We start from the raw sequence: 25,613 nt of genomic DNA, 5'->3' as shown, positions 1-25,613 counted from the left end.
CCCTCACGGTCTTCCAGTTTCCCGGCGTGCTCCGGGCCCGCCAAATGGGAGGGGGAGACGCAAGATGGCGGCAGCCGCGAACTCCGGCTCCAGCCTCCCGCTGTTCGACTGCCCGACCTGGTGAGTGGCTGGGCAAGCGGGGCCGGAGCGGCCCGGCCTGCGCCGGCCCGGGCCGAGAGGGCGGCTGTTTGCTCGCGGCGAGCCGAGTGGCGCGGAGCGCGCGGTGTGATGGAGGGAGGACTGCCCGTCGGGCCGGGCGGCGTGCGGAGGAGCTTGAGCCTGGAGCCCGGGCCCAGGAACTGAGGGGAAGCCAGCGTCGGGGGGCTCCGGGGCGCCCGTCCGGGCAGCCCGCGGGCCCTCCGCCGGGGTCCGGGGCGCCCGGGGGGGTGGCCCTGAACTTACCCCAACTCTGGACGGAGCGCGGGGTGCTGGCGTGCAGCAGCGTGCCTGCCCCCCCGCCCCCCGGTGCCCGTCCCGCGAGCGCGCGAGCCCGCTTCCCGCCCCCCCCGACCGGGCCCCAGCCCGCCGCCCCGCGTCGGGTGATCGCCGAGCCGGCGGGAGGGGTGCGGCCGCGCCCCGCACCCCGGGCGCTCCCCCGGGGGGCCTGGGCTCGAGGGGGAGCCGCAGGGTCTGCCTCGCGGGCAGTTGCGCCCCGGCGTGTGGCCCCTGGCTCTCCTTCCCCGGAGCCCTCAAGGGCACGCGGCTGACGAGCCTCCGCGCCCCGCGCCGCGCGACCCCGAGCGCCGGGCTGGGGGCGGCGGGTACCACTCCTGGGCCCTCCTCTCTCCGGCCGAACGGGGCTTTTTGTCCGAGCCCTCGTCCTTCCGGCCGTGGAGGGGTGCGGGGGGACGCGCGGAGAGGGGGCGAGGGCATCGGGGTGTGCGCGCGTCGGACGCGGGGCTCTGGGCTGCACGGGGGACGTTCTCCCGAGTCTGCGCCCCCCCCCCCCCCACCCTGCGCCGCGGCTGCGTGCGTGGCCGGCAGGCGTTGACCCGGGACCAGTTGCGAGGGCCCAAGATCCCTGCCGTGTCCTCATGTTGCCGTGGTCCAGCCTCTGTAAGGTGCTTCGACATCGCTGTGTCCGTCGTCGGTGGGGTAGGATCCCGAGAGAAAGTTGTTTTCAACATGGCATTTGTAAAAAGGACTCGCTCAGGGTGACTCATGTCGCGTGTTGTATTGGGGACCTGGTCCCTGGGCCTGGTTTTTTTGTATTCTCCCCTGGTTCAGCCCATCTGATTTGGACTTAAGGCGAGACACTGCTGCTTCTGTGATGAAACTAAGTGATGAGCCCTAGTACAAACCTAGAGGTGCACTTATTCTACCTGTGTCCTGTTTGTGGTAGTGACAGGTGCTTGGTCCAGTCTCCAAGTGACCAGCCTCCCCCGGCTGTATGTAGTACATGATGCACACACCCTCTGCTGCTTTCTCTCCGAGGTAGATAGATAATCCCCAGAATTGAAAATACAGGCTTCTTGGCGCTGCTCTAAATCTAGAGTTATTGAAATCTGTTGAGAGCAGTTGAATCACTGGGGAAGTTAGTGTCAAACGTAGAAAGGATCTGTAATAACAGTGAAAGTAGATGACATTTCTACTTGAACATGAACCTAATTATAGCTACTAGGAGAGCTGCAGTTGTGAATGGGACAGGGATTGTAAATGGCATTTATGAACTTGTTCTTAAAATCCTTTTTTTCCTTTTAATTTTCAGGGCAGGTAAACCCCCACCTGGTTTACATTTGGATGTAGTCAAAGGAGACAAATTAATTGAGGTATGGAAATTCATGTCTTCCTCTTTTTCCCATCATACTAAGGATTTTTGCCAGTGACTGACTTTTCCACCCTGTCTCCCTCGCTTTGTTTCCCAGCAATGCCACTTTCCTTCATTCTTATTTTTTTCTTTTTTTTTTTTTTTTTTTTTTTTTTGCTTTTTGGGTCACACCTGGCGATGCACAGGGGTTACTCCTGGCTCTGCACTCAGGAATTACCCCTGGCCGTGCTCAGGGGACCATATGGGATGCTGGGATTTGAACCCGGGTCGGCCGCGTGCAAGGCAAATGCCCTACCCGCTGTGCTATCTCTCCAGCCCCTCTTATTTTTTTCTTTTCAAAGCTCATGATGATATCACTCATTCAAGCTGCTTATCTCCCTGATATCTAAGTGTTTTTGTGACTTCTTTCACCTTCCAAATGAAGGATTTTAAAAGACCCTGGGTCTCTGGCTCCCATCTTGTTGAAATCTGTTTGGCAAATTTCTTCTCTCAGGGTACATGGATGTGTGTGAAAGATACAAGATTTGCAATAACTTGAAGAGAAAGTGGGTGATGTAGTTTGAATTTAAGTTTCATTTATGAGATTTAAGCCCATGCCCTTCAAAGAAAATGTTTCAAAAAAGATAATGAAATCGCTTCTGTTTGGAACATGCTGAATGCTTACTTTACTAGTCATTGTATTTGGCATAGGGACTGCTGTAGTAAACAAACAACGTGATCCCTTTTTTTACCCCCAGTCAGTTTTTATTGAGATATCGTAGATTGCAAGACTACGGATAGTATTTAACATTTGCAGTGCTGTTCTATCATGCATACCACCCAGAGTTTTCAGATCCTCCCACCAGTATCTCAAAGGTTCTATCCCATACTGCCTTAGTATCCTTGGTTCATATTTCTATTACAAACATAATTCTTGTCCTGAAAGCAATCATCTAATGGGAAATAAAGTCACATAAAAAATAATATGATTATGGGGCCGGAGCGATAGCACAACGGGTAGGGCGTTTGCCTTGCATGCGGCCGACCCGGGTTCGATCCCCGGCATCCCATATGGTCCCCCAGGCACCGCCAGGAGTGATTCCTGAGTGCAGAGCCAGGAGTAACCCCTGAGCATCACTGGGTGTGACCCCCCCCCCAATAAAAAAAAATATGATTAGGGGCTTGAGAGATAGTGTAGTGGACAGGGCACTTGCCTTGCACTCGGATTTAATCCCAGTATCCTGTGTGGTCACCCAGTAACCTCCTGGAGTAATTTCTGAGCTCAGAGCCAGAAGTAACACCTGAGTACTACTGGGTGTGACACAAAAACAAAAACATGGTTGTGATTGAAATCAGTGTTATAAAAGAGAATGACCAGGGACTAGAGTGATGGCACAGCGGGTAGGGCATTTGCCTTGCATGCAGCCAACCCGGGTTCGATTTCCAGCATCCCATATGGTCCCGAGTACCGCCAGGGGTAATACCTGAGTGCAGAGTCAGGAATAACCCCTGTGCATTGCCGGATGTGACTCCCCCCCAAAAAAAAAGAAAGAATGACCAGTCATAGAAAATTAATATAGTGTGGATTTTGATTAGCTGTTAGGCTTTAGGGTTTTTTCTCCTTAACTCTTAAAATACCATTTATTTACCCAAAATTGATATTAAACCACTATGATCATTTTATGTCTCAGAATTACTTGCTGCTTGTTTACTCAGAATTCGCATTAACATCCCTATTATCACTAAGTACAGGTTTTTTTTGTTAGATACAATTAAAAACATTGCATTACTCTGTTGAAAAGTCTATTTGTGAGATCTAATAAATGTTCTGTAAATGTGTAAAAATTCAGGCATAAGTTATTCCTTAGTCACTGTAGCTTTGTCATGAGTTCTTCATTCTTAAAGTTCACAAGATTATTCAAGGAAATGATTTAGCTAAAATCTCTATAAAACCTTTCTTACTATTTAAAGTGAAAATCATCTGCCACACAGGCAGGGTGGGGAGAGGGAGGGTGGTATACTGGGGTTCTTGGTGGAAGAACATGTGCACTGGTGAAGGGATGGGTGTTTGATCATTGTATGACTGAGAATCTTGAAAGCTTTGTAACTGTTCTCATGGTGATTCAATAAATAAAAAAACAAAAAACAATAATAAAATAAAATACTTTTGAACAAATGCAAGGGAAAAAACCTTTCTTATGGGCCTGGAGCGATAGCACAGCGGGGAGGGCATTTGCCTTGCACGTGGCCGACCTGAGTTCGACCCCTAGCATTCCATATGGTCCCCCAGGCACCGCCAGGAGTAATTCCTGAGTGCACAGCCAGGAATAACCTCTGAGCATCGCTTGGTGTGACCAAAAAAGCAAAAAAAAAAAATTACAAAAACCTTTCTTACTATACACTAATTCATTGATAGAAACTATTTGCTAAATGGTCTGAAGCTTTGAGATATATATATGATATATCTATTAGTCATTTTGTTACTACAGTTTGATAAACCTTTAGCTTGCAATGGAAGAAATGTATCTAGCCTTAATGATAATATATTCCTTCGTGGAATAATTTGTATTTAAAAAAACTCAACTGACATCTCACTGATTACTGGTTTTCATTAACTGATAATATTCTCAGTCTTCCAGTGTTCTACGGTGTCAAAAGTTGACACCTGAGTTTCCACAGTTGTCAAAGTTACAGTTCCTTAGATATCTCTGTCTTGTTTCTGAGATGAATAGACCTAAGATTTGCTTTATTTTAAGGATTTGGGTAGCACTTGATACTAGCCGAGCTATCTGTGTCCTAGCCTTGATGAAAGGCTTGTGATACGATGTGATAGCTGGGTTTAAAAAGTGCAATATTAAAACAAAAGCCATGAGTCTTTTAAGCCCAGTGTGTAAAGATACACTCTGAGTTATAACTCACAGGTACAGCTGATTAGTGGTACTAGTTTTAGCTAGTCAAATGTGGCTTTTAGTAACTAAAGACAGGTTCATTATTTCATTTAATTGCTTAGAAGTAGTACGTTATTGAACAGTTCTGAGATATACTTTTCTCTCTTAATCTTTCTATAATATGCATTTACTAGTAAATGTACATATTTTAATTTGAAGTCTAATTTTTTCTTTTTCCTTCTAAACATTTAAATCTCTGTATGACTTTGGCACCTTGAAGTCTGAAATTTGACCAGTATTATATCCTAGCAATTTTATATACTATTGATCCTTGAATAGCAGTGGGATTTGATTTTTGTGTTTGTTTGGGGACCACATGCAGCAATGCTCGGGCATTATTTCTGACTCTGCACTCAGGAATTACTCCTGGTGGTGCTTAGGGAACCATATGGGATGCCACGGATTGAACTAGGTTCACTGTGTGCAAGACAAATACCCTACCCACTATACTATTGTACTATTATACTATTGCTCCCTATTTCAAATAGGGATTTGAAATGCACAAATCTACATGTGGGGTTTCTTATGAAAAGGTGACTTAGTGTCAGTGAATAGTTTGCTTATGGTTTTCTAAATATTTTCCTTTTGTATACTTTAGTGTAAAATTGCAGCACATAGGGCCTCAACTGGCTGAGTTTTACAGGGTTGGAGACGTGGGTTTGATGCCCAGCACCACATGATTTTCCCAAGCACCGAGTTGGGAGTAGCCCCTATATAACATAAACAAACAAAATACAGTATATGAAGCACATAGAGGACTGGGGTGGTAGTACAGCAGGTAGGGCGTTTGCCTTGAACCCGACCAAGTGGGGTTTGATTCTTTGATTCCTGGCATCCCATATGGTCCCCTGACCACTGCCAGGAGTGATCCCTGAGTGTAGAGCTAAGAGTATCCCCCTGAGTACTGCTGGGTGTGGCCAAAAAAACCCACGTGGCATAAAAATGTGTTAATCAGCTGTGTTATTGATAAGATTTCTGGTCAAACCACGCTGTTCAGTTCGGGAGGAGTCAAATTATACAAAGATTTTCATCTGGCACTGTGGAGATTGGTGTCCCTAACCTCCACATTAAGGGTAACTGTATTGTCTTCCTTGAGACCAATTTGTGAATGCTTTGGCTCTCAAGTTTCAATTGGTGGGAACATCATATGTGGACTATTAATATGATGAGAAATGACAGTGAGAGTCAATTTGCATAGATTATTACCTAGAGAGATAAGATGTTGGTATTTCAGAGCTCTCTCAGTTCCAAAATATATCTCCTCCTTTTTCTCACAGCCCACTCCATGGGTGTTGAACCCAGGATGTCACACATGCAAGGCAGGCACTCTACCATAGACACATATCCCAGGCAGGCCAAGCATGTCTTACTTTTAACCCAAATTTTAAAACATGGGTCTAAGCAGACAAGAAAAGATTGACTGAACCATCAGGCTATGAAATCTTGGTTCACTGTGAGTCCTAGCAGTATGGACTTGGCTGCCAACACAGATGGGCACTGTTAGGCAGGGTTTTCCAGAGGTGACCCACATACCCAGACTGGATTGATTTATACATATATATATATATGTATATAAAGTTCACTGTCACTGTTTACTGTCATCCGGTTGTTCATCGATTTTCTCAAGCAGGCACCAGTAGCATCTCCATTCCTCCTAGCCCTGAGATTTTTGCAGCCTCTCTTTACTTGTCCTTCAAACAGTGCCACATTGGAGGCTCTTTCAGGGTCAGAGTAATGAGACCCAGCATTGTTACTGTTTTTGGCATATAGAATACTCCACGGTGAGCTTGCCAGGCTCTGCCTTGAGGGCAGGATACTCTTAAGTAGCTTGTCGGGTTCTCCACAATTTGTTACATTTACTATTCCAACACCAATCCCACCACCTTATTTCAATGTTTCCATCCTGGCCTCCAAGCCTTGCCCCCGGAGCAGGACCTAAAGAATTTATTTTGTATTACTTGTTACGAATAATCCACTAAAAATGACCCCAAAAAGTTTCCTTAGAGGAAAGTGTGTGAGGATTGTTGTATTTCATCCTGGAGCCAGTAAGCCCTTGTACAAGAAAAGATTACTAATGTGTTGTTAAAAGTTGAGCCTTGTGTACATATATATATATATGTATATATATATATATTTATTTTCCTTTTCCTCCCTGAGATTAGTTGCCTTTTACTTTATACCCCATCAAATTGGTATGCTACTCTTGGTACATCAGTGGTGTGGAGTATGAGATGTTGCAAATCCAGGGGTTCTAAAGTTTTAAATATGTTATACGGTTATACAGCTGAGGTTAATTTAATTTTTTTTAAAACTGGATGGTGACTTTGAGTTCCAGAGACATCTCAGTGGCTTATGCTTCTGTGTTGCTCTCTTCTGAGAGATCTGATCATAGCCGTTAGTGAGTTTATATGGTGCCAGAGGCAGTTCCTGGGCAGGCCTACCAGACTACTGGAAGCACAGGAAGATGGGAGGAGGTCGCCTATAACCGACTCCATTCAACCTGGAGATCTCATAGACTGGATTATTTAATTGAGCCTTAAGGCTAAGCTTGAAAGGAACTTGAAAAAAACAAGGGAAGGGGCTAGAGTGATAGCATAGCGGATAGTGTGTTTGCCTTGCACAGGGCCACCTGGGTTCGATTCCCAGCATCCCATATGGTCCCCCAAGCACCACCAGAAGTAATTTCTGAGTGCATGAGCCAGGAGTAACCCCTGTGCATCACTGGGTGTGACCCAAAAAGGAAAAAAAAAAAACAACAAGGGAAGTGGTTGTTTAAATAAAAATCACTAGGGATGTATTTAAGTGATAGACTCCTTCTCTTGCATGTGTGAGGTCCTCAGTTTAATCCTGGACATTACCCAAAAAAATTAGATACTTTTCGATGCAGGTAAAATGAAGGAAATATGACATGAAGTGATTAAACAATCAGGGCTCTGATATAAGACAGACCTGGCTTGCCAGTTCAGTTTACATATATCTAGCTGTATAAATTGGAATAGTTTAACTTCTGTATGCCACCTCAATTTTTTCAACTATAAAAAATAGGAATGGTAGTACCAGTCTAGCTACATCCTCCCAAAGCAGTTGTGAGGGTGAGATAACATAGCATAAATTCATAGTTGGTGTGTGACTCTTAAGTATGCTAGTATTTTCTGTTCATGAGGATTATTTTTGGTTATATAAGGGGAATACTAAAACATAAGGGAGGAAAGTAAACTATTGTGAGTTCAATGATACAACCAGAAATTAAATGTAAGCCTCATGGTTCCATATTTGCTAACGTACTAACTTGACTGTCCTTTCCACAGATCTGTGAAATATTAGTATTATAATGTAAAATATGTGGTTGGGGCTTAATGAAACCTTATGTTTAATGGGGAAAAAATTGGGGCTGGAGCGATAGTACAGCGGGTAGTACATTTGCCTTGCATGCAGCCAACCCGGGTTCAATTCCCAGCATCCCATATGGCCCGCCCGAGCACTGCCTGGAGTAATTCCTGAGTGCATGAGCAAGGAGTGACCCCATGCATCGCCGGGTGTGACCCCAAAAAAGAAAAAAAGTGAAATAAAAATTAAAAAATAAAGGAAAAAATTTTAACTTAAGTGATTGAAAGTGATCAGATTATGGGGGCTGGAGAGATAGCACAGCAGGTAGGACATTTGCCTTGCACGTGGCCGACCTGGGTTCGATTCCCAGCAACCCATACAGTCCCCTGAGCATCGCCAGGTGTGACCCAAAAAGGAAAAAAAAAAGTGATCAGATTATATAGACTTTTAGAATTTAATTCATCTGAAATCCTTTATTTACAACCACCATATCTGCAACTAGTCTGTAGCAAAGACTTTATGATCTAGAATAGAAGAAAAAGAAGGTACTGGGGTGATGATAGTACAGTGGGTAAAGTGCATGCCTTGCAGGTAGCCAACCCAGGTTTGATCTTCGGCACCCCATACTGTTCCCCAGCACCACAAGAAATGATTTTGAGTGGAGAACTAGGAGTATGCCTTTAGTCTCACCAGGTGAAGCTCCAAAATGAGAGAGGCGGGGGAGAAACCAGGAATGCATATCAGTGTTAGTATATGTCTTGCATGTATGAGGCTTTGGGTTCAACCCCTAACACCACAGAAGTAAAGAAAGAAATAAGAAAAGGGACAGGGTGAGTAGTGAGTTATAATAAGGCAAACTTTGACTCAAAGAATGATCCTTTCTCCTTCCCCTTTCTATGACTATGACTATGATGATACTAATTAGTGACTGTCTTTCTAAAAGAAGAAAGTTGTGGGAAAATAGAAAGTTAATGATGCTCAGTCCCTTCTCCCTCCACAGAATTATGTAATTTTTTTTTAAAGTGCCACAGAAGAGGATTGAAACATTTTAGAAACTTCCTGTTGAATTTTTCTACACCATGGCACATTGTTTAGGATTAGCATTGTAAGTCATTCACACCAGAGTTTAGATCTCAGATCTGTTAACCTCTTAACCAACTTTGGATGAGTGACTTCCCCTTTTTAAATCTGCTTGCTTTTAACAGTAAAGGTGGTATTTGTTTCATAGAGTTATTTTGTAGATTAGATGAGATAATGCTTCAGATGCCTAGCATTATTGATTTTTCAGTAAGTGTTAAGCCTGTATCCTCTGTCCCCACACCAGATCTTTGCCTTATGAAGTAGATGCTTTGGACACAGGAAACACTCAGTTATAATTAACTGAGTAATTTTTTTTTTTAATGAAAGTGAAATGGGACCAATAAAGTTACATTCAAAAGGTTCATACAGGGCTGGAGAGATACTGTATCATTTAGGGCGCTTACCTTGCAGGTGACTGACCCTGGTTTATTCCCAACGGCCCTATATTCCTCTCAAGTCCTGCCAGGAGTGACCCCCAAATACAAAGCTAGGAGTTAAGCATTGATATGGCCTCCAAACCAAAATAATAATAATAATAATAATAATAATAATAATAATAAAGAGCATACAGTGTCTAGTGTAATTCCAGGTCCTAAATGTTTCTAATCAATAATCTTTATTTGACTTTTATTTTTTCAAAAGCAGAGTTATTTTTAGGCATGTTTTGTGCTTCTTATTTCCTGCTTGACTTAAAATTTAAGATTTGGGGACTAGAGAAATAGTACAGAGATTAAAGTTTTTGCCATGCATGATGCATGTGTTGACTCCAACTTGATCCCCAGTGCCACATGTTCTCCCTAGTACTATAGGAAGTGACCCCCCACTTCGTAATCGCAGAGTGGGGCATATTCCCCAAGCTCCTGCCTTCTAACCATATTAAGATCTAGTGAAATCTTACATTTCTAAAGGAGAGAAAGACAGTCACTCTTGCAGAATACTTTCATCTAATTAGGAAAAAGTCTAGTGCCAACACTAGACTTTTGACTGCTATATTTGGGAGATAATTACCACCATCACCCCCCATTTAGTAAATTATTCTGATCTCTTTATGATAAAAGAATAATGGAAAAATTATTTTTTTACACTCTGGCAAGAAATTTTATATATTTGAGATCATCTCATTAGATTAGAAAAATTTTTGCTAAACCCTGTTGAAACAAGACTTAAATAATATTTAATTTAATATTTATTTAGAAACTGATTATTGATGAGAAGAAGTATTACTTATTTGGGAGAAACCCTGATTTGTGTGACTTTACCATTGACCACCAGTCTTGCTCTCGGGTCCACGCTGCCTTGGTCTACCACAAGCATCTGAAGAGAGTTTTCCTAATAGATCTCAACAGTAGTAAGTAACTCACATCCCGTCCTGTTTCACACATTCCCTTTCGGGCAATGTGAAAATGCTCTTTGGGTTCCTCAGTTTTTAAAGCATGTTTTACTGCTTGTCAAAGGAAGAAGCTTACTTTTGGCTTTTAAGTCAACTTTTCTCCATTCATGTAATTATCTTCTATTTACTTGAAGATATTGATTAGGGAAAGAAGAGGTATGGGGGAACACTTTCCTAGGGAGAATGTATTTCAGTATACAGAGATAACAGCATCGGCATTTAGTAATTAAGAATTATGGGTATTTAAATGCTTCTAGGACTGTGATGAATTGTGGCCCAATTTAAACAAAAACTGTGATTAGCTCCATTAATATAGTAGAGTGGTGGTACAGAACATACTTTTAAATACTTGTTTTGACCATAATTGATTTTCTTAGAATGGGTTGTATAATCCCAGCTAACATTTTGCTTTGACTACTAATAAGTACCAATTTTAATTCTGTGAGCACACTCTGATAAGGATATTCAAGTTTGCCAAAGACAATCCACATAAATACAGTTAAGATTTAACTGCAGTGGGTCCTTAAAGTTAATTTTGTCCATGTACAAATGCAGTGTAAAATCTAAAGGACCGTGCTACCTGAGCTAATCATGTTTGTATTCCTTCCCCACCCCCACCACTCATACACACACAGATATTTGTATATATACACCACCACCACCATCTTTATCTGTTTATATAATGGTTTCACAGAGCTTTGTCTCACAAATACTTACTTTCAAATTTATCTCATCTTTTTTCTCCATTTCATAACATGCAGAATGCAGACATGGAAAAATATTCAGAATCTCCAGTAGGATTTTGGCTTGCCCTGACATTGATATTGCACCTGTTTCGGCCAACCTCCTTACTGTGCAGCATAACTGTCTCCAGGCCTATGTTCCTTAGACTTGGGGCTGGAGAGGTCAGACCTCAGCAATACCTATCTCCTGCGTTGGGGAGCATGGCTATTGCTGGATTGGAGCCATTCCTGCTGGACCCAGATTGGAGCCAAGCCTGTCTGGCAGCAGAGAACAAGCAGTGGTATTTCTTATTTGGGGTAACGGCAGGTTTGAAGATGTGTAAGAAATCCACTGAAGAGATTCAAGACTCAGTGAAAGAGTTTTCCTTTTTATTGTGACCCATGACAAGGGATGCAAAGTGGACCCAGTGCCATTTTCATTTTAAAAAGCAAAACTGATGTGCTAGGAGGAGCTGCTCTTCCTTCTACGACTCAGGTTGGTGGTTTTTGTTTTTGTTTTTGTTTTTTTTTCCCTTACATTTCTGATTTGGTTATTCTCAGCACACGGCACTTTCTTGGGTCACATTCGATTGGAACCTCACAAACCTCAGCAAATTCCCATCGATTCCACGGTCTCGTTTGGCGCCTCCACAAGGGCATACACTCTACGAGAGAAGCCTCAGACATTGCCATCGGCTGTGAAAGGAGATGAGAAGATGGGTGGAGAGGATGATGAACTCAAGGGCTTACTGGGGCTCCCAGAGGAGGAAACCGAGCTTGATGTAATTCCATGTCATTTTGTTTTTTGTGACTCTTAGTTTTGTGCTATGTAGCTTGAAATGCCATTGATTTTACAGTGGGATCTCATTGCTGGTCCTTTACAGAGTGGTTTGGCCAGTTGTATAATGCACCTCTGAGAGTCACACTGTGCTTTGGTATATGTGACCAGGGCTAACAAGGTGACCAGTCTCCTACCAGTCGGCTCTCATGGTTGTCTTGTACACCTTCACTGGTGTTAGAAACCAAGTCTTGGGGTTGGCTTTTTCTTGCTTTGCACTGTTCAGTGTAGTGGCCGCTAACCACGTTCTGGTTCTTGGTGATCACATACGACCAGTAACTACCATGTTAAATAGTGCAAACTGAGAACACTTACATATTCCAGAAAGTTAAATTGGAGTGCACAGGCTTAGAGAGACTAGTTTTCATTCATGGTACACAGCTGTTTCAAATTCTATTTGAACGGCACAGGAATCTTCAGAATAGATTTAGACTGCTTTTGTCATATGGCCCAGATGTTCTGAAAGCCATAACTTGCACAAGGTTTCTGGGGATTTTTGGGTTTTTTTGTAGTGCTAAGAATTGAACCCAGGGCTTTACACATGGAATGCAAGTGCTCTGCCACTGAGCAATATGCCTGGCCAAGGTTTTGTCTTAAAGTGCTTTTAAATTCTTACTTTTCAAGAAGCTGGCCCCCAGTAGTGTGATCTGACTGTAGTCTTTCACATGTCTCGCTGCACTGGTATGACTGGTTTATTTAGATAGAACAAATGCAAACATGCCCTTAATCACCAACAGGCATCTCCTTGGGTGAGGAGGATGTTGCACATGGCATTGCTCAGGGGACTGTAACCTTGGGCTACAACCCTTTGAGGCATCTCCCTGGCCCCAATTTTTTTTTGTTGTGGAGGGGGAAAACTGAGAATTGAACCCAGAACCTCACATATACAAGGTAAGTGCTTTGCCACTGAGCCTACATTTATTAGGCTACATTTGGTATTCTTGACAGCTAGGTTGTTTCTTCACCCTTAGGAAAATAGAATTTAGAGTTTATTGGCTTGGGGTGGGGGAATTAAAGAAAAAAGTTTAGAAGTTATTTTGTGGGACTGGAGAGATAGTAAAGGGGTTATGTGTGCAAGGCTGCATCCTTGTTTGTAGCCAACCTTAGTTTGATCCCTGGTTACTTCCAGGAGTGAGCTCTGAGCACTGCCAGGTGTGTCCCTGCACACCCACACCTCCTCCCCAAAGTCAAAGCTATTTTGTTGTACAGCAGTACTGTCATAGCTTACTGCTAGTTTGTACCTTACTGCTAGTTTCTTCATTTCTCTTCCAGGCTGCCACCATGATTCCTTATTGTTTAGGTTCTGACCCTAGGTTCTTCTCTCTAGGCTTTTGGACTGACTGAAGTCCAAAAGTGCAGTGCAGGTTGGAATAAGTTCAGAAGATTGAAAGAGGCTGGCAGTAGAGCTGAGCCCAAGTTCATTGTTGAGATGGGTGGGTGGTCATGAATAGAAATGGGGCCAGACACAGGAGTGGAAGAGGAACAAAATACTAATGCCAAATATTAAGTGTATTGGGAATGCTTCGCAAATTTTTTTTTTTTTTTTTTTTTTTTTCTTTTTGGGTCACACCTGGCGATGCACAGTGGTTACTCCTGGCTCTGAACTCAGGAATTACCCCTGGCCGTGCTCAGGGGACCATATGGGATGCTGGGATTTGAACCCGGGTCGGCCGCGTGCAAGGCAAACGCCCTACCCGCTGTGCTATCTCTCCAGCCCCTGTCTTCGCAAATTTTAAGGGAAAGAGCTACTGGGGAAAAAGCTGTCCATTGACCTTTCTCATAGCATCTCTGTTTTGTTACTTAAAAACAATTCTTATAAGACCTTCCCGGTCACATTTTCTGTTAGCATGAAGACATGATAGCGTTTTGTTTTTGTTTTAAAAGGCAAAAAATAGAAAAGAGCTGAGGAGATAGCTCCATAGGTTAGAGTACATGCCTGTTGCACAGCAGGCCTTGATTGGAACACGAACCACTTTGTCCACTTTGTCCACACATGCACTGTAAGATGTAGGTCTGGTGGGCCCCGTGGCTGCACCAGTTTCGAGCACTGCTTCTAAACCCTCCACATCCCAGAAAAAAAACCTTAGTGATATTTGCATAGGTAATGACGTGTTCTCAGTTTAAGGCCTTTTACCTCATGAATAACAGTGCCCTGCCAGTCGCTTTGTGTGTTCCACATTCATTCAAATGAGACACCTTAGTATTAGCAGTCTGGGGGGAAATAATCTTTTCTGAATGCAGAAGAGAATGCAGCCTTCGGAGGTCAAAGTTAGTTCCTAATGCCTTCGTGTTCTTTATTTTGTTACTCTAAATCCTCCTTCAAATTATTGGTGTACTGATTGCCATCTTTCCTATGTGAACCCTGGCTTAGAACCTGACAGAATTCAACACTGCCCACAACAAGCGGATCTCCACCCTCACCATTGAGGAGGGGAATCTGGATATTCAGAGACCAAAGAGGAAGAGGAAGAACTCAAGGGTGACTTTCAGTGAGGATGATGAGATCATCAACCCAGGTGAGATAGTTTCTATAGGACTCTAAAAATAGAACATTTCTCATTTCTTAAGATGAAAAAGCTGTGGCCTCAGAGTGGTATATAGGACCTGTAGGTCAGTTGTAATGTTTCCTAACATGGTATAGGTTCTATATTAAGAGGATATAGTACTCTCTTGTTTGTTTTTGCTTTGGAGCTCTGCTGTGCTCAGCGCTTATTCCTAGCTCTGTACTTTAGGAATCACTCCTGGAGGATTGGGGGACTATATGGGGTGGCGAGGTTTGAACCCAAGTTGTGCAGGGCAAGCACCCTACCCGCCTGTAGAGTTGAAGTGTGAAAAATTGTAGCCAGTAAATGGCTTAAAATGCGTGCTTGACAAGCATGAGGCTGAGTTCACAGTCTCGTGGCACCTGCAAATGCTGTGGGCAGTCTTGACAGTCCTACTCTCAGGGACCCATGAGGAGAAAGGGCCCAGCTTAGAAAGCACCCAGGACAAGCAGATCCTCAGTGTTGCATATGCAACAGGGTGATTTGAAACACACTATGCCATGGAGTCCTCAGAGAAGAAGAAAAATAAAAATAAAGGAACGGCCCATTTAACTCTGTTGGCCAAGGCTGCAGTTCTCCCCTGCTAACCTCGCGTGTCTGTTGCAGAGGGATGTTGCTAAGTAAAGTATGGTACTTTCTCTACCTCAAAGCAAAATATTACTATTTGGGGTTCTAAACATGATTAATAAATCTGAAGGTCGGCAAGGGGCTGGAGAGAGTGTTCAGTGGACTGGAGTGCATGATTTGCATACAGGAGGGCTTGGTTCAATCCCCAGCATCACATAATGACTCTCAACAAAGCTCAAGATAGCCAGATGGTAGCCCAAAAACAAAACAGTAAAAAGATTGTATTGACTACTTGCCTCTCTAATTGCCTTGACTACTTGCCTCTCTGGGCTGGAGCGATAGCACAGCGGTTGGGCGTTCACCTTTCACGTGGCGGACCCAAGTTCGATTCCTCTGCCCCTCTTCGGAGAGCTCGGCAAGCTACCGAGAGTATCAAGCCCTAGCGGCAGAGCCTGGCAAGCTACCCATGCATATTGGATATGCCAAAAAACAGTAACAATAAGTCTCTCAATGAGAGACGTTACTGGTGCCCGCTGATCAAACAAATCGATGAGCAATGGGATGACAGTGACAGTGACTTGCCTCTCTATAGAAAGATAACTTAGAGTTTATATGGAAATGTCAGCAAGTTTATGGGTAGGCCGCTGTGCTAACCAGTTCCATCATTCGACTTTCATCTGTTGGGCTGATGTTTTAGGGATTACCTTAGGGTAAATACATAGGTTTAAAAAAAAAAATACGTAAGTGAATGACATAGAGCTGGGAAGTATAATTTATACAAGGTAGAACTGAAATTTTTTAAAATACTATTTGAGGGGCTGGAGAGATGGTACAGTAAGTAGGATGCTTGCCTTGCATGTGGCCAATCCAGTAAGTAAAAATCTTACTTTAAACCTTAATGGATAGAAACAAAGATTCCTGACTGACAAGTTGCTTTTATTTCCCAAATTGGAATGCAGTGAGAATAGTTTTCAGTTCTGTCTTTAGGTTCAAAATACCAGTTTTTCAAATGGAGATCTGCTCTAGCAGTAGTTCATATGAAAGGGAAAGAAGAAAAAAGATTGAGGGAATTCAGTTAATTGGAAATGCAGTCTGAGTCCTCAGAGAGATTTGAAAACTAATCAAGTGCAGTTTCAGATTGCATTCATAGAAAAATGCAGGACAGTAACCCCAACCAGCCTGTGCTCTGAGCAGAACTCACCCAGAGTGTTAATCATCAGATGTGTTACATTGTCCTGAGAGAGACTTGCAAGCTATGGGAAATGACTCGGAATGCTGGGAATTTCGCAACCGTGCATAAGGAAGAAAGATTAGAGGTGGTATCGCCACAGGCTGACCTTATAGAAGAGTGGCAAAATGAGAGCCAGTGAGTAGGAGGTATGGGCTCAGCAGAAAAGCAACAGTGAAGCCAGGGGTGTAGGTTAGCAGCAGAGCACTTGCCTTGCATGTCTGTGGCCCTGGGTTTGATCCCCTGCATGTACACTACAAAACAACAACAAATACCTGGCTTTTGTTTAGAAGAATTTAAAGGATTTCTGTGAGGGAGGGACAGAACAATAGTACCAGCTAAGGCCCTTGCCTTGCACATGCCAACCTGGATTCAATCCCTAATACCCTATTTGATCCCCTGACCCTATCAGAATTGATCCCTGAGCATAGAGCCTTGAGTCAGCCCTGAGCATATCTGTGTGTGGGGTGACCCCTCCCCAAAAAATTGTGGACCAGGGAGATGGTACAGTGGTTAGAGTGCTTGCCTTGCACACAGCCAACCTGGGTTCCCCAGAACCCCATATGGTTCTCAAGCCCACCAGGATTGATCCCTGAGCGCAAAGCCAGGAGTGAGCACAGCTGAGTGTGGCCCACTTTTTTAAAGGAACTCTGTCCAGAAATTTGGAATATTTAAAAAGCTCATGTTTGTACTGGTTAATGGAAATTGGGAACCCCTATACTAGGTAGTTATGATTATATGCTCTGTTGTTATTGAAAGTTACTGCCTAGGAGCCGGGGAGATCGCCCAGAGATTAAGGCATTTCCCTTGCACTCTGCTGTCCCCAGTACCACCTGGTGCCCTAGCACTGCTGGGAGCAAGCACAGAGCCAGAAAAAGCACTCAAATGTCGCCAGCTGTCACACGCACACACACCTCTCAAAATTAGTGTTCTGAGCTTTGTTGAGGCATTCTATTTAGGTAGAATTCCTTTTCTCTCTCTCTCTCTCTTTTTCTTTTTTTTCTTTTTGGGACACCGCCAGTGCTCAGAGTTACTCCTGGTTCTGCACTCAGTTACTCCTGGCGGTGCTAAGGAGTAATATGGGCTGCTGGGGACCAAACACAGGTCAGCTGCATGCAAGGCAAACACCCTCCCCGCTGTACTATTGCTCCGGCCCCCAGTTAGATAGAATATCATGGTGGCTGAGCATGGGTTCTGAGGGCCTAGGTTTGAAATCCACCTCTTCACTTAGTGACTGTGCAATCACTTGACCAGGTGATTATCAGATAATCAGGCCTCTCAGAATTGGTGAGGAAATACAGTAAATTCAATAATTTCCCTGTAAATGTCAGTCTTTGTCACCATCATATTGACCAAACATTTTCCTTTTACCTATTCAACCACTCCACCAGAAGTGGTATTAGCAAGGAACTTGCTAGTAGAGCCTTTGAAACACCGATAACCCAGAAAAGAGAACACCTGGAAAGATTGTCTCCTCTTTCTGGGAGAGAATAACTTGAGAGAATGAAGAGGGAGGTGAGTGGTTTGGCCCACGTCGTCGAGCATTGGACAGATGCGCTGGGGCTCAGCGCCTCCCTCCACCCACAGGCCTGTGTGTCCTCATGTGCAGCTTCTCTTGGGTTCTAATTACTCTCTGTTTTATTTAGCATTCCTTGCTGAAAGTGTGATTGAAGTAGGGCTCCTATGGGGATGAGAGAAAACATGAGACCTTTTGTAGAGCCCTTTTCTACTTCCTAAAGAGATTTCTTTTTCACTTCACTCATATAGAATTCTTTTTTTTTTATGCTTTTTGGGTCACACCTGGCAGTGCACAGGGGTTACTCCTGGCTCTGCACTCAGGAATTACTCCTGGCGGTGCTCGGGGTACCATATGGGATGCTGTGAATCAAACCCGGGTCGGCCACGTGCAAGGCAAACGCCCTACCCGCTGTACTATTGCTCCAGCCCCTCATTCATTCTTTTATCCAGAAAAAACATTGTCTGCGACTGGTAATGCTAGAGTATATTCCTTAGAGGTGGCCTCAAGTCCATGAAATGCCAGACTTAATGCAAGTACAAATACTGTACAAAGAGATTTGTTTCCCAACAGAATTCATGGCAGTGGTTCTTTCATGTTTGTTTTGGTTTGGGGGCCACTCCTGCTGGTGTTCAGGGGAGCATGCAGTGCTCAGGATCAAAACATACCCACCCACCCCCACCTTCTGTATTCAGAGCTGCGCACTAGATCTTTAAACTATATCCCTGGTCCATAATAATGATTGTTTTGGTTTTGGTTTTGGGGCCACACACCGCTGTGCTCAGGTCTTACTCCTGGGGGCTCTCAGGACCATGTGTGGTGATGGGGATCGCACCCAGGTTGACCGCTTATGAGGCAAGTGCTCTACTCGCTGTACTATCTCTCCAGCCCTAGAACAGTAATTTTTTTTTCTTTTTGGGTCACACCCAGAGATACACAGGGGTTATTCCTGGCTTTGCACTCAGGCGGTGCTCAGGGGACCATATGGGATGCTGGGATTCAAACCCGGGTTGGCCGCGTGCAAGGCAAACGCCCTACCCGCTATGCTATCGCTCCAGCCCCTATAACAGTAATTTTTTAAATCCTTTGTGGATTTAAAATAAGGTGTACCATGTCATTTAGGGAACCAGTTACTTATCACTGTATTAAGATGAGAGGTACTAGGGTTTTTTTTTTTTTTTCTAAATATGGACTTTTCTGTTTTCACATACTCAGTCTTCAGGAAAACTCCTATTTGTGGGCTAGAGAGATCATATACTGATTGCCTTACATTCAGCCAACCATGGTTTGATACCCAGCCCCTCATATTGCCCTAGCACCACCTAAAGTGAACCCTGAGCACAGAGCCATGAGTAGCACCAGAGTAACACTGGGGTGGCTTATTCCCCAACCCACCCTCAACACACCACCACCAAAAAAAATTATCTTAGATACCCAGCTCATTTGAGCCTATTGTGCGCCAGGAACGGTTTTGCACTTCTCTTAAAGAACCTTCATTGTGTAACCTGGTTGGCTTTCAGCTCCTTAGAGACAAGAGACAAGGCAATGTCTTACTCTTTATTTCTATAATATTTATGTCTTGTGTCTGATAAATGACTCACTTGTGGATGACTGCACGCATTTCCCTTACTTGGTCTTAGTGCTTTGTCTTTATAGAGTGAATGAAGCTAAAAGATTCATTCATTTATTTATTTATTTATTTAATTTTTGCTTTTTGGGTCACACCTGGCAATGCACAGGGGTTACTCCTGGCTCTGCACTCAGGAATTACTCCTGGCGGTGATCAGGGGACCATATGGGATGCCGGGGATCGAACCCGGATCAGCCGCGTGCAAGGCAAACGCCCTACCCGCTGTGCTATCGCTCCGGCCCCCCTGAAGCTAAAAGATTTAAATCTTCTCAGGGCACAGTAATGTGTCTGCTTGGTTGTGTACAGTTGTTCAGATCAAGAGATCGTGTTAAGTTTGAAGCTCCAGGTCTGAATCGTAATTCTGCTCTTTGCTAATTTAGTAGGGTATGTGGGTGTGCGACATATCACACTGCCATATCACTAACGTAGAATGGATAATCTGTGCTTTAATGGGGCAGCCTGGGGAAGATGGTTCAGCACTGCGGTCCAGAGCACGGCTGCTCAGACTCAAAGTCTGTGTCTTCTCCAGAGTGACAGGGCCACTCTGGACCTGCCTCCTTTACAGTTACATGTTTGTTCTCGTAATACCAACTCATTCAGATTGTTGAGAGGATTGATTCCTCACAGTGCTACCTGCAGTTTACTGTTTCATGTGCGCTGTAATTGCTCTGTCCACAGTGAGTCGTGGTCAGTAATTTCTCCCAGTAGAGTGCCAGCCTAACCTTTCCATCATCTTTTTTTGCAGAGGATGTGGATCCCTCAGTTGGTCGCTTCCGAAATATGGTGCAGACTGCAGTGGTCCCAGTCAAGGTAGGAAGGACATTGTAACAGTATTTGATACACAGACTGGAGACTGGGTTGTTTTGTTGTTGTTATTTTTAGTTGCTCTTATGGCCTGAGCAGTAGTACAGCAAGGTAGGGCACATAGTGGGTTTGATCCCCAGCACTCCATATGGTCCTCTAACCCCCACCAGAAGTAAGCCCTGAGCGCCGCTAGGTGTGGCCCCCAAACAAAACTGCTCTAGGGCTGGAACAGTAACTTGCTGGGTGGAAGTACATGTTTTTGTATGTAGGAGGTTCATATTTGTGCGCTAGTATTGTAGGGTTCACTGAGCAGAGTCAGTAGTAGCCCCTGAATAATGCAGCCCTAAAACAAAACAGATTGGTTTGGGTTTTGTTTTTAATTAAAAAGTGACCTATTCTCTTATGTGTAAGTCATAAGTGTGTAAGTAAAACATTTGCTTCGCTCTCATCTTGTATCCTCTGTAAATACTTTTACCCACCTCTATGGAATCTCAGAGTATCATAGGCCACAGATTACCACCCAATTTGATGCTTTGTATAAGCTGTTTCATGATATGTCTGTTAGTTTCCAGCATGATGCAAAAAAAGCCCCACTTTTCTTTAATCTCTCTCTCTCTCTCTCTCTCTCTCTCTCTCTCTCTCTCTCTCTCTCTCCCCCCCCCCCCCTCTCCCCTCGTCCCCCTCTCTCTTTCTTTCCCTCTCCCTCCCCCTTCCCCCTTCCCTCCCCTCCTGGCTCTGCACTCCTGGCAGGCTCAGGGGAACATATGTGGTGCTAAGGATTGAACATCACTGTATCACTGTCACTGTCATCCCGTTGCTCATCAATTTAATCAAGCGGGCACCAGTAACATCTCCATTGTGAGACTTGTTGTTACTGTTTTCAGCATATCAAATATGCCACGGGTAGCTTGCCAGGCTCTCCCGTGGGGACGAGATACTATCAGTAGCTTGCTGTCAGTAGCCCAGCAAGCTAGGCTCTCCGAGAGGGGCGGAGGAATCGAACCCGGGTCAGCCTCGTGTAAGGCAAACGCCCTACCCGTTGCGCTATCGCTCCAGCCCAAGGATTGAACATACGCAAAGCAAACACCTTGACCACTATATTTATATCTCAGCCCTAACCTTACTTATCCTTGTGACTCAAAGTATGCTACTCTGCAGGGAGTGCGCGTTAGATTTGCATAGCTCCTCTGCCATCTGCCTTGGTACAGAGAGAAAAAGCCAGCCTGGATTTGGGTTAAGTTTAGAAATCAGAGATGTTGAAACACCAGGTAGTGGGCATTGGAGGTATTTTCTGGTTGTTCACCATGTGGCACACTCCCTGATTGCTTAGTCTATACAAGACACCCTGCGGGGCCAGAGAGGATATAGAAATAAAGCACTTGCTTTGCATGGGATCAGTTTGGTTTCCCCAGCACCTCGTATGTCCCCTGATCATCACCAGGAATGATCCCTGAGCACAGCCAGGTATGTCCCAAACTGCCCCCCCCCTCCAAAAAAAAATTGAAACCTTGAGATAGTGCCTGCCTTCCTCCCTCCTTCTCTCCCTCCTTCTCCTTTGGGCCACACCCAAAGGCAGGTATCTTACGCACTCTGCTATTAATTCTGTCCCAAAATGCATAATTTTTTTATTGGATTTGTACAGTTTAGTGAATACTGCCATAAGGTGAATATATCAGACCCAGAGATATGGGTCAAAGCACTGCTTTATATGTGAGAGCCCACAGGTTCAATCCCTGACACCAAACCCCAATAAAAGGACCAACTAGAGTGCCTGCTTTGCACACAGGAAACCTGAGTTTGCTCCTGGCATGGTATGTCCCCCAGAGCGCTGCCAGGAGCAAACCCAGGCTTCCTGTGTGCACCAAGTAGCACCCTGAGATCTGCTGGGTGTGGTTAAAAAATTTAAAAGGATAGAGCTAATTGGTTGAGTATAGACATTTTCCTGGGGGGTGTTAGAGTGATGACTCAAAACCACCACTTGGTCCCACAGGCAGCACCAGGAGTAGCTCTTACCCCCACCTCCAAAGTTTCTGTCTCCCCAGAAGCTTCCTTCATATTCTTTTCTATCCCTGCACCACCAGTACACTACTTATCACCTACTTCCTATACATTTATTTTGCTCTGAATAGTAGTGTATTTTTTGTTTGTTTGGTATTTCATTTTGTTTTTTGTGGTTGGCTTTATTTTTGTTTTTGTGCCACACTTAGTGATCACTCTGGTGCTTGCTTATCTTGCATGTAACCAATCCCGGTTGATTTGGGCACTTCATATGGTTTCCCAAGTATAGCTAAATATTATTGCTGAGCACAGAGACAGAAGTAAGCCCTGATCTCCACTGGGTGTGGCCCAAAAACAAAAATAAAACAGCCAGGAATGGACAGAGAAAATGGGATAAGATGCTCGCTTTGCATGCTACTGACCCTAGTTAGATCCCTCATAAGTTCCCCTTAGAGTGCTTGGAAATTATTTCCAAACATTGCTGCATATGACCCAAATACAAAAAAATAAGAAGTGTAAATACTATCTACCATATGTTGTTATCTTTATCTCCTATAGAAATAATCTAAGTAAGCTTTAACTTTGTGAAAACTGAAGCTTACAACACTGTCCTCATTTCTCTTGATGCAATGGGAAACAGTTGCGTGGAGCACTGTTTGGCACCCTTCATGGTAGACAGCTGCTTAGAGGGTTACTCTGCCCCTGAAATTTTGGGACAGCAAAATAGATTGTCTGGGAAGGGAATTAAAACTAGAGGTTCAGGAGCCTTCCCCGATATTTTCTAGGTCTAGCATAGAAAACGCTGATGCTGCTTACTCTTGTGCCTCACCTCTTGTCTTCTCCTTGTTAACCACAGAAGAAGCGAGTGGAGGGCCCTGGCTCCCTGGGCCTGGAAGAAACGGGGGGCAGGCGCATGCAGAACTTTGCATTCAGTGGAGGACTCTACGGGGGCCTGCCTCCCACACACAGTGAAGCCGGCTCCCAGCCGCACGGCATCCATGGGACAGCACTCATCGGTGGCTTGCCCATGCCATACCCCAACCTCGCCCCTGACGTGGACTTGACTCCCGTCGTGCCATCAGCAGTAACCATGAACCCTGCACCCAACCCTGCCGTCTACAACCCGGAAGCTGTCAACGAACCCAAGAAGAAGAAATATGCAAAAGAGGCTTGGCCGGGCAAGAAGCCGACACCTTCCTTACTGATTTGATATTTTTGTTCATGGAGAAGGGTGGGGTGGGGTGGGAACGGGGTGGAAGGGTGATGGGGGAGCTAATGAACTTAGGGAGAAAAACTTTCCATGTGTGCAGTATTGTCTTTCAGAATGTCTCCTGGGGTCCTAACCATGTAATATTAAAACTGGGGGTGGGGTTGAAATATCCCGTGAAGACCTGTCTTCAGAACACTTTCAGTGTCAAGAAACGTTTCCTATAGCCTTTGAAATCCACTGCCCTGGCTCTTCCCCAGGCCTCCTGTTCCCTCCCACTTTTTTTCTCCTTCCTAGCATCATTTAAAGTCATGTACCCTGAGGAGAGACTCCAGGCCCTGAGGCTGAAGTTCATGCTGTGACAGGAGCATCAACGGTCTAATTGATACTTATTCTCCCTGCAAGTTCAGGTAGCAGAAGGGTCACCATGGACCCTGGCTTGATCAAAAAGTGGGTTTAGAATTCTCCAGTTAAGCTAAGATTTAAAACTCAAAAGCATTTTCCCGGATCAGTGGTTTTGAGGTCCAATAGTTAGGCTGTTCTCTTTTGTCCTTTCTGTTGGAATGAGAACACTTTGGTTTTCCTTCTTCTATGACCAGTGTCCTGGATACAGGTTGATGGTTTTGAACTTGTTTGAACTTTACCTGTTTTTCTTGTCAAATCTAAGTACTCTGCTTGCCGAGGTTCTTATTTGATTCCAGAGTACAGAGTACTGTCCTCTATTCTCTAAGGCATTATTTTCCTTTTCAAGTGTGCTGTGAAGGCAATTTATTTTAAGGATAGGACCAGTTAGAGCAATTTTAATTAAAAAGGGAAAATTTTTCACTCTGCAAGTGACTGATGTCTCTGAGAGGATGCTTTTAGATGTGGTGTAGAGGCTCTTTCCCCCTCAACGTGGTGCTCTATTCAGAGCTCCGGGAGTACACCTGGCTAACACAGGAGACCAAGGTAGGAAACATCGTGAAATCTGTACAGAGATTTGTACATTTGTGTAATAGGCCTTTTCAAGCTTTATGTGTAGCTTTTTACCTGTAACCTTTATTACATTGTAAATTAAACGTAACTTTTGTCATTTGGGTGAGTCGCATTCTGTCTCCATCACCGCAGCTATTAGGAGTGTTCTGTCTGAAGTACTGCAGTACAGCTGTTGGGCTTGGGAGGTAATACTCTGTCCCCATTTCACTACCACAAATAATCATGCCCCTGATGAATGAGGAAATTCTAATTAGAGATTTCAGTCCCCTGACTAAAGCGCCTCACAAAGCAAAGTGGGTTAAGAGGTGTCAGTTGCCCTTCATCAGGAACAGAACTGAACTAAAAAAGGGAGCCTGGCTTAGAGCATTTGTCTGGGGGTGTGTGAGAGTTAAGTCTGGTTCCCCAGTTACAGCCGCATGCATTTGCACTCAGAGCTCAGGTGGCCCAGAAGCAAACTAGTAAATTCAGAAGGAATTGAAGCCCATCCGGACAGAGTGGCCATGTCTTGCACTAGGCTGATGTGGAAGGTGCACGTCGTATGATGACTCATAAAGATGTGGCTTTCTGACAGCCAGCTGGGTTCCAAATCCCTCGAATTTAAAGTAGGGTAGGAACAGCCAACTGAAGGACAGGTAGCAGCTCCCAGCTGTCTGTATAGGAAACCATCCTCGGGTCCTTTGCTTGCTTGTTTTTTAGCCAAACCCAGTGGTGCTCAGCCTTAACGCCTTACAATGCATTCTGGGATCACTCCTGACAGGGCTCTTTGGAGAGCACATGGGATGCCAGGAATCAAATCCAGGCTGACGTGCCGGATGAGCACTCTCCCCACCACCATCACTCGAGTCTTCCTAGCCTGTGATCTGAGCAAAGGATACTCGTAGCTGGGCTAATAACTGATTGAGTTCCCAGTTCACACCAACCCTTTACTGCATGTCATTTCCAGAGCCTTAAGAGAGTCACTTTTTATTCTCTTAGAGAAGGATAAAGTCTCTAGATAGTCCCTGTTATCCTGAATTCAGGATTGACATGACTGAATTCACAGCATGCACATTCCTTGCAGGAGCTCCAAATTTACCAGGTGTTCCTCAAGCAC

General features: G+C 44.5%; 1 protein-coding gene and 1 non-coding gene across 4 annotated transcripts; both read left to right on the top strand.

The window, feature by feature from the left end:
* PPP1R8 (protein phosphatase 1 regulatory subunit 8) lies at nt 1–24,619 on the top strand. Of its 3 annotated transcripts, XM_055140177.1 has the most exons (7): nt 4–120; nt 1,709–1,769; nt 10,297–10,450; nt 11,776–11,996; nt 14,424–14,568; nt 20,282–20,346; nt 23,195–24,619. In XM_055140177.1, the coding sequence occupies exons 1-7, from the start codon at nt 65–67 to the stop codon at nt 23,546–23,548; spliced, it is 1,056 nt and encodes a 351-aa protein (XP_054996152.1). In that variant the 5' UTR covers nt 4–64; the 3' UTR covers nt 23,549–24,619. The 3 variants fall into 3 exon arrangements, with proteins under 3 accessions (XP_054996153.1, XP_054996152.1, XP_054996154.1); XM_055140179.1 differs by lacking the exon at nt 10,297–10,450 and having other exon boundaries at nt 51–120; XM_055140178.1 differs by lacking the exons at nt 10,297–10,450; nt 11,776–11,996 and having other exon boundaries at nt 1–120.
* Nucleotides 4,512–4,676, top strand: LOC129405418 (small Cajal body-specific RNA 1). The gene has a single exon (XR_008630566.1). It is a non-coding gene; the product is annotated as a small Cajal body-specific RNA 1 (non-coding RNA).
* Nucleotides 24,620–25,613: the final 994 nt, after the last annotated feature.

The sequence above is a fragment of the Sorex araneus genome, chromosome 5 (genome assembly GCF_027595985.1).
Source record: "Sorex araneus isolate mSorAra2 chromosome 5, mSorAra2.pri, whole genome shotgun sequence".
Classification (NCBI taxonomy): Eukaryota; Metazoa; Chordata; class Mammalia; order Eulipotyphla; family Soricidae; genus Sorex; species Sorex araneus.
The sequence above is the reverse complement of the archived record's forward strand: the minus strand, read 5'-3'. Positions and strand labels throughout refer to the sequence as shown.